General features: G+C 33.4%; 1 protein-coding gene across 1 annotated transcript; it reads left to right on the top strand.

Moving 5' to 3' along the window:
• Positions 1 to 1,270: 1,270 nt before the first annotated feature.
• Positions 1,271 to 7,176, top strand: LOC142631849 (putative inactive purple acid phosphatase 27). Its single transcript, XM_075806173.1, has 12 exons — positions 1,271 to 1,600; positions 2,806 to 2,897; positions 3,090 to 3,156; positions 3,257 to 3,379; positions 3,499 to 3,591; positions 3,861 to 3,990; positions 4,675 to 4,756; positions 4,842 to 4,974; positions 5,186 to 5,391; positions 5,497 to 5,622; positions 5,852 to 6,161; positions 6,753 to 7,176. The coding sequence occupies exons 1-12, from the start codon at positions 1,415 to 1,417 to the stop codon at positions 7,056 to 7,058; spliced, it is 1,854 nt and encodes a 617-aa protein (XP_075662288.1). The 5' UTR covers positions 1,271 to 1,414; the 3' UTR covers positions 7,059 to 7,176.
• Positions 7,177 to 9,541: the final 2,365 nt, after the last annotated feature.

Genomic DNA, 9,541 nt, shown 5'->3' with positions numbered 1-9,541 from the left:
GTAATTGTAATCTATTTTGTTAATAATATTGGATTTTGGCGGATTAGGATCCCATGCAATATCCTAGCGCAACATGCAATATCTATGGTATTGCGTGGGGTACAATTACCTTTATTCTTTTCACAAAATTTTTTACTTTTTAAAATTTTTTAATTTAATTATTAAAATTGAAATTGATTTTTTTTTTTTTTAACTTTGAATTTCGGCCATTAAGAGCATTTGTATATGGTGGAATACCCTATATGAACCCGACATGATCTCAATCAATTGGAGCAGTACATATAGATGTATACATGGAATAAATTGAACCACATCTAACATTGTTATCTGATGCAACCAGTACGTGCAGAGATGGTGGACGTGGGTGCTTGACTATATCAGATCCTGATTTGGTTTTATATCAAAGTAGTTCACAATCTTTAGGGAGCATATGATTGAGTTGTTACGCCTATCAAGTATTGTACCTTGTTTTTAGCTAGTATCTGATTTGTTATTGGTGTTCCTATTCTCATGTTTTTGAACGTTGGTAAGTTTTCTATAAATCAAAGTAGTCTATTTCAATTTTGAAATAAAGCATTGAGAATTATCTAGCTAGTGATTGAGACTTAGGAGGTTTGAGTTTCCACATTTGTACGGACCATTGTCTTTAAGTAGATGTTTTTAATTTCTTGTTCGTGTGAATGCGCTGAAACTCCAACAAAATAAATACAAATATGGAGCATATGAAAAAAATCTCTCCAACCTCCATTATTATAGCAAGGATTCTTCTGCCTTTCTTTTTTGAATTTGAAGGTGTGGATGAGTTGGTTGAGAGAAAAATAAAATAAAAAGTGATAACAATGAGGACAAGAGATGAATTATATTATAGAAAAACGAGTTCAGCTTCAGCATGCTTTATAGAAATTAAAAAATAATGAAACAATCTGTTGCACATGGCAGATCTCGATATGACCAATAAGAATTTTCTTTGCTAGACAACGATCCAGAAAATTGGACCTTTGAATATAAACTTTGTAAGCAAAATATATATATATAAAGATATTATTCCCCCGTACCCTCTTTTTTTTTTTTTTTTCTTGATAGGACCCCATACCCATTGATTTAAAATGAGTTATAATTTATTCAAAAGGATAAGATCTGTAAACTTTGTGAAAAGCTTGTGAACCAGTATAAAAGCACGTGGACTTCCACAGTATATTTTATTATTATTGGAACGACGCTTTGCTTCTATATAATAATAACCCCTAGAATCGTTTTCTTAGTTCTCATGCAGTACTGTCTAAACCTTTAATGCATGGTTTTCTTGCTACTTTAGCTTAGTTTCTTTGCTTTCTTCTCTCTATATATTTCTTCACTCAGTGTTATTCTATTCTTAACAAAACCATAATAATAAAAAGAAAAAAAGTTAAGAGACATGGAAGACAGCTCTCGCAGCTGCCTGAAATTGTTTACCATTGTGTTCTTTTGGTGCTTGGCTTCGGCTCACCGTGTTCATGAATATGACAAGCATCCATTATCCAAGATCGACATTTATAAGACCACTGTTGCACTCCGTGACTCGGTCTCCCTCAAAGCGAACCCGCTCATTCTCGGCTTGAAGGTACCGCTAATTAAATATCCTTTGTCCTACCCTGATGTTCGATTTTATACTCTACTAATCATATGACATTCTGTAGTTTGGTGAAGTATGAAGTGGAATACTAAGAATGAAATGGAGGATTTGTATTCTCATTTTTATCTTTAACGCTTAATCTTCTTCTCTTCTCCATCCCCGTAATGTGACTGCAGCTCGCCTTACCAAATTAAAAAATAATTTTTAAAAAAAAATGCGATAGTTCGACTCCTCGCTCAAACATTGAGCTACATCATACATCGATCTTTTTTTATAATATCTGTTTTGTCTGTGTATGGTAGGTGTGTCTCTGGAGTCTGCATGCATTAATATATATAAGATGGATTGGGTTTTTGGGAACAATTGGTTGTGCATATAAATAAAAAAATTAAAAAAAAAATAGCCCTATACAGATGGGAAAAGAATCGGGAGGATTTTATATGTGGAAAGTTGAGGTTAATTGTTAACTATGTATATGTTCTAACTTGGTTACAATTCCTTGAGGGCTATACCATAAATTTCCTAATTAAATTCATCCATACGACTGTATTGATTAGCATAAGATGTATTATTTTCTCTTAAGGACAATGAAATTAAACTATATGATTTATAATGCAGTCACGTGATTAAATCTGATTGGAGAAGCTAATGTGTTACACTTAAGGAATTATGCTTAAATTTTGTTCTTGATTTAATACACATTAAAATCCCTCCTCCTCACAAGTGGAAGACTAGAGATTTGAACCTAAGTTCTCTTCCAAAGGAAAATAGTGTCACAAAATCATAAGATTTTTTTGGCGAGCAATGCTAAGGACACTCAAAAATCCACAACTGGTCATATGGCGAGTTGTGAGTAGTAGAGAAAAAATGATAGATCCATATTTTCACAACTCACAACTTGTCATGTGACGAGTAGTGGCAAAAGTTAGTATTTTTTGTGTCTCTAGCATTTTTTTTTTTTTTTTGACATCCTTATTCTTGTTGAATTGGTTATTTTGGCTATTTGTGTCATTGATAGACATAGACACCAGAAACCATGTCATGACCCATAATTTGGCCCAAAATAACAATTGCTGACACTCCAGTAAGTAAATTTTGTCAGAAACTTGGATTATACATTCAACCTTTTGTGACCATAACATTGTTTTTGCATGTACAAAGGTTATGACAGGTAGTTTGTTATATGATTACAGGGTGAGGACGCAGCATGGGTGACCGTTGTTCTTGTAAATCCAAATCCTTCCAATGATGATTGGGTTGCAGTTTTTTCTCCTGCAAAATTCAAGTAATGTACACCTTTGTGTCACTATGAATTGTCTAGCCAATTGTTTTCTGGACTCAGCAATGTTGAATAGAACACATATTAACTTCAAGGATTAAAAAAAATTTCTAGGACAATTCCATTGAGAGCAGTATTATGTAGCAATTTTGCATCTTCTATTAGTCTAGCTAGAAGTTGATTGTTTTGAAATGGCAGCTCATCAACCTGTCCAGCAGAAAATGATGAAGCTGAGTCTCCATATTTATGTACAAGCCCAATAAAGGTGTGTACAGTGTAAATTTTGAAACTGAGATTAAAGTAACACATAAAACATCTTGGCTTTTGCTTCTCTAACCTATGTGACATAAATGTTTTTCTTCCAGTATAAGTACGCAAATTTCTCCGATTTAAAGTATGCCAAAACGGGCAAAGCTTCTTTGAAGTTCCAGTTGATCAATCAAAGGGCAGACTTCTCCTTTGCATTGTTTTCAGGCGGTTTGTCAAATGTGTGTCCAACCATCTGCATCTCTTACTATACTTCTATAACACCTAACTAATTTTCACCATGATTTGTCAATAACTATATCATGTGACTAATAAGTAATTACTTTATTAAATATTGCAGCCTAAGCTGGTCTCAGTTTCAAATTACATTTCATTTGCCAATCCTAAAGCACCTCTATTTGCACGCCTCGCTAATGGAAAATCCTGGAATGAAGTAAGTGTGCACTAATTGAAAGTTCCCCTTAGAATCTTCTGATAGAAATAATTTTTTTAGGTCTCAGTTTCTAAGCAATATATGATAACTTTGTTAATCTTTTCTGTTTTTTCCCTCTCTTGTAAATTTATGTGCAAAGCATGTTTGCAAGGAGAATTACTTAAATTAACTCTAGAACTTTGGTTAATCGACACTAGTTTAGCTTTGCTGAGACGTGTGTACATCTTAGATGAGAAAAAATATGTAAATAATTTTTTGATGTTATGCAGATGACAGTAACATGGACGAGTGGCTATTGCATAGATGAAGCTGTTCCATTTGTTGAGTGGGGTCTCCATGGAGAAACACATATGCGATCCCCAGCTGGAACATTGACGATTGAACAAAACAGCATGTGTGGTATGTTATACTTCACCTACTCCTGACTTCACCACATTACATAATTTAACTATGAATTCTAATTAGATCACACTGTGCTTGATTTAATGATGATAAAAGTTCTTGATTATTCACTTATTTCTTGTATTAGTAAACTGTCACAAAGCAATCAACAGCTGTCAAGTGCATTTGAGATTTGCAATCATTAACTAATATTACTACTATATGTTGAAGCTCTTAAGTTGTCTAAAACTTTTCACCTATAGTCCTAATTACCCATACAAGAGTGCTTCCACAATATAAACTATAAATTACCATGCCTTTTCCTGGATTGCTGGCAACTGTTTTTCTCGAGTGACTTATAGTAAATGGTAACACACCATAACATGGGATTTGTCCTCTTGCCTTCAAAGAAAGCTACAGATTTTTAATAACCAGTGCACGATTGTGGCCATTCAAAGAAAGCTACAATAGAAAGTTTATGGTTGAAAATCCTGACAATTCAATATTATATATGGATACAATGTTTTGATTGATAATTTGCTTATTTCTTCTTTATGAATGGATACAATGTTTTGAGTATGATTTTTTATTACTCTTGAGCACAAATTTTTACAACTAAATTTTTTTTCTTCCCACTTTTCATTGGAGAAATTTTGTGAATTATATGTTGTAACATCAAGAGATTTCCTTCTTACCCTGTAGGTGCACCTGCACTGACTGTTGGCTGGCGCGATCTTGGTTTTACGCATACGAGTTTCTTAACAAATTTGTGGCCAAACACTGTGTATGTATTTAACTCATTTCTTGACATTGAAGTGTTATGAAAGTCTTAATAATATATGCTAAAGTTTGCTATGATGGTATTTCAGGTACTCTTACAGGATGGGTCATATCCTATCTAATGGTTCATATATCTGGAGCAAAACTCATTCTTTCAAATCCTCCCCATATCCTGGGCAGGACTCATTACAGCGTGTTATAATATTTGGTGACATGGGGAAGGTAAAACAAACTCAAATGAATAACCAATCAAAAAATTTTGAATGAAGCAGTCACAATTTTTTGAGGAAAAAAAATTTATATGTACCAAACCAAATATTAATACAAATCCATCAAAAATTTGTTGGTATAATGTTAAAAATTTGAGTCACGTTTGAGTTTCTTGTAAATGATGGATTGGGAAAAATTCACATTTCTTCTTGTATGCTTTTAGGGAGAACGCGATGGTTCAACTGAATATGCTAATAAAGATCCAGGTGCACTTAACACTACAGACCAACTCATCAAGGACTTGCCAAATTATGATATAGTATTCCACATAGGAGATATAGCATATGCAGATGGATACATCGCAGATTGGGATCAATTCCTGCAACAGGTGGAGCCCATTACATCTACTGTTCCATATATGGTTGCAAGGTTTGTGTAATTGATCACTAATTGTTTCCATCTATAATAAAAATCAGATTATATGCCTTACTTGGTAAAACTGGTTAATGAATCTTTCAATTGATCATCTTGCAGTGGTAATCATGAACGTGATTGGCCGGATTCAGGTTCCTTCTATACTGGTACAGATTCAGGTGGGGAATGTGGTGTGATTGCTGAGACCTTATACTATGTTCCTGCTGAGAACAGAGCTAAGTTCTGGTAAATTGAATTTATATGTTATTTACATTTGCACACCCTTGTTATTGTTTGAATGTAGAGAGTCCTACAAAAATTGAAGGTGTTTTTATTTTTAGATGAAAGTAAATTTAGAGGAGTTGCCAAACCTTTCCAACAATCAGTTTGGTCCATTTCTCTTACATTAATTTGTTTGTTGTGGAGTATATCCTTCATTCTAAGTTTTGTGACCATAACTGTCATTTATACATAGGTATTCAACGGATTACGGCATGTTTCACTTCTGTATAGCTGACACTGAGCATGACTGGAGAGAGGGTTCAGAACAATATAAGTTCATTGAGAAGTGCCTTGCATCAGTTGATAGGCGAAAACAACCTTGGTTGATCTTTGCTGCTCATCGTCCCCTTGGGTATTCCTCTAACGATTGGTTTGGCCAAGAGGGCTCATTTTCAGAGCCCATGGGAAGGGATGACATGCAGAAGCTTTGGCAGAAGTACAGGGTAGATATTGCATTTTATGGCCATGTACATGATTATGAAAGGACATGCCCCATATACCAGGTACGGATAGAGCAAAATTAGATTTAGTTTGAATGTGCATTCATTTTAATCTCTTTCTCATGTATACATTAGCTAAATTAATTGATTTCACCATGAGTTAGTCTCTATGCAACTCATGACACACCATCATCGAATGCTGCATTCTACATTGCTGTGTAGATGCAGAAACTTCTGCCTGGAGGTGCTTAATCACAGGCTAGTATTTGTATGTCTTTTTAGAGTTGATTTTAAGGGTATTGGCATAGTGTGAACACTTACGACAAGGTAGCCATTAAAAAAATATATAATTGAAGGTTTTGGATAATATTTGGACATTTTAGAAACCATTAGAAAGGTTGAATATAAACTCTTAGGCTTTCTAGGTAATGTCAGAGGCTCAACTGCACTACTTAATGCAAACTCCTATTGGTATGCAATATAGGGTAACACAATAAGCAATGTAGACCGAAATGCTTTTGTTTCTTAGCCAACTCTTTAACTTAGCATTACAGTTTCTCTTTTGAATTTCCAGATAGTGCATTCACCAAATATCTTTAAGATCACTTGCATTCCATTTTCTCTAATCTTGTATTATCAATGCTGGTGGTGTAGAATGTATGTGTTAATTCAGAAGTGTCCCATTATTCGGGCACCATGAACGGAACCATCCATGTTGTTGTTGGAGGGGGAGGGCATCACCTAGGAACATCTTTCATTGGGATCCCCAATTGGAGTTTATACAGAGATTTCGACTTTGGATTTGTCAAACTAACAGCATTCAATCGCTCCTCTCTTCTTTTTGAGTACAAGAAAAGCAGCGATGGAAAGGTATATGATTCCTTCACTATTCATAGAGAGTACAGAGATATATTGGCATGTGTACACGACAGTTGTGGAACAAGCACTTGGGCAGCTTGAACTTTTATCTTAAACTTCCTTTGGAGGAAATTTATGTAATAAACATCAATATTTGCATTGCTGCAAATGTTTTGTTAAAACTAAATTATGAATTTCTATTCCCAGTAGTTCCTTGCTCCATTATTTCTTCCTGTTTTTGTCTATTTAGCTTTTACTATAATTTTTTTTTCCTGCTTTCGCAACATCCTAAGTCCACATGAGTCTCAATTATGAGTTTGACCTGCAGTTTTCATGGTTAATGCGCTTGTACTGTGAAATCAATTTATTGTATCTCACCATTTATTTATATATTTATTTGAAGAAAATGTATCTTACTATTAAGTAATGCTAGAAACACATAATTTGCCTTAGCTCGCTATGTGCCAAGTTGTGATTGGCAAAGATGTGTCTCCACATGGCCCACTATCATACATTTACCAATCACAACTCGCCACATGATGAGTTGTGGCAAATTATGTGTCCTCAACATTACTTACGAGTAATGCTAGGAACACATAATTTGCCACAACTTTGTGCCACAACTTACCATATGCTGAGTTATGATTGGCAAATGTATGCCCCACATAGCCCACCATCGTATATCTACCAATCACAACTCACCACGTGACGAGTTGTGGCAAAAATAACTAATGGCTAAAATTACACAATAGTGAAAATCATTTTAGAATGTAATTGACTCCATTGAAAATTTATATGGAAAAAAAAACACAACTGACTCGTTTGTGAGACCCAAGGTGATGGGTAGGTCATTGGGCTTTTCTTTATTGGGTTCAAAAGAAAATACAGAAATGGAGATGGCTGAACTGGGCTTTCAACTGAAACCTTCAGTCTGAAAGGAACAAACATTGAGAAATGGGCCCAAATCGGCGTACACATGTTTTTAAACACAATTATGCATTAGGCGAGGTGGTGCAAATAAATATACCATGATTAATATTAAGGATACAAAAAAAAAATTATAATCTTTTTTGTAATTTTTGTTGTGATAAGTTGCAATTAGATTATTGTCATTTTTACATAAATCTACCACTAATAGTCTAATACTATTTTTAGTAGCACCAATCACAACATATTATAGCAGCTGTGAAAAAAATTATGAAAAATTTTGTTTTCAAATTGAGTGAGTGTAAAAAAAAAATCTTATTTACATCAAGAGCCAAAAAGTCTTTAGATTTTTTATTTATTACAAGATGGCGACTTGTTAATTAAAAAAATGAGAATAAGGAGGACAATGGTGCATTGATTTAATAAGATAATTATTATATTTTTAGAGAAATTCAACATATGGCGTCCGCTCCTTATGATAATTTTTTATTATCAGATCAAGACACCAATCAGTTTTTGGTGTAAGCGGAGATTAAACTTCAGATTTCTTATATAACCATCAGAAACTTTACCAGTTGAGCTAACTAGAACCAACTTTATGACTTTAATAAGATAATTAGAATAATAAGTTACACACGTGTATAACAAAACTAAAATATAATAGTTTATTTGTTAGGAATGGAATGAATGGATTTGGTCTCTCTAGCTGGATTCGAATCCAGCCGGTTCTCCAATGGAAAAGAAAAAAATAACAGAGAAAGGATCAGAGAGAAAGAGAAAGCAAAATTGGGAACATTCATCTTATCCATGTCTGTAGTCTGTACAGCCCTTCCATTTATACCATTGACTAATGTGTCTGATACTACTCCAACTAAACCCAATTCCCTAACTAACTTCTAACTAACTGACCTGCCGCCCTGTCACTGCCTTGCATATTACAACACCAGCAATTACAACCCACACTATACAATACTACACTACTAATACACGTGCACAATTACTTAACACAAAATATCCCACAAATATCCCATTCAATCATACCACAAAATATCCCTAACATTATTTATATATATATATATATATATATATATATATATATATATGTATGTATGTATATATGTAGGGTAGTTTATTATTATTATTATTATTACCCAAATGAATCTTTTTTGCTAAAGAAAGACCAAAAAAAGTAGGTTGCAAAGTTTTCAAGTTTGGTATACTTTAATAGATTTTACCCGGCTAGTCTTTCTCTTTGACTATTACATTATCAAACTATAGAGTCATTGGTCCAAATAAACATTAGTATTTTGATTTATTTAAGTACTCTTGGGTATTGATATGTTTAGGTTTTCAAATATAAACTCGGCATGGTTTGAAAGCATAAATGTTGCAGATGCTTTTCACTTGATCTATTCCTCTTATATGACGAAAATGGTTGAATCTATCTTATTTGAATAATTTTTATAAAATATAGAAGACTAAACAATTGAGAAATCTTTATAATAAAAAAAGGGAAAAAAAATTGAGAAGATTTTAGAAAGGAAATTGAATCAACAAAAGCTACTGTGATGAATGGCACGCTTAAAAGTCAGATTCTTAAATTATATATATATATATATATATATATATATATATATATATATATAGACACACTTTAA

This window comes from Castanea sativa, chromosome 4 (genome assembly GCF_040712315.1).
Source record: "Castanea sativa cultivar Marrone di Chiusa Pesio chromosome 4, ASM4071231v1".
NCBI lineage: Eukaryota > Viridiplantae > Streptophyta > Magnoliopsida > Fagales > Fagaceae > Castanea > Castanea sativa.
This window is presented reverse-complemented; position numbering and strand designations above follow the sequence as displayed.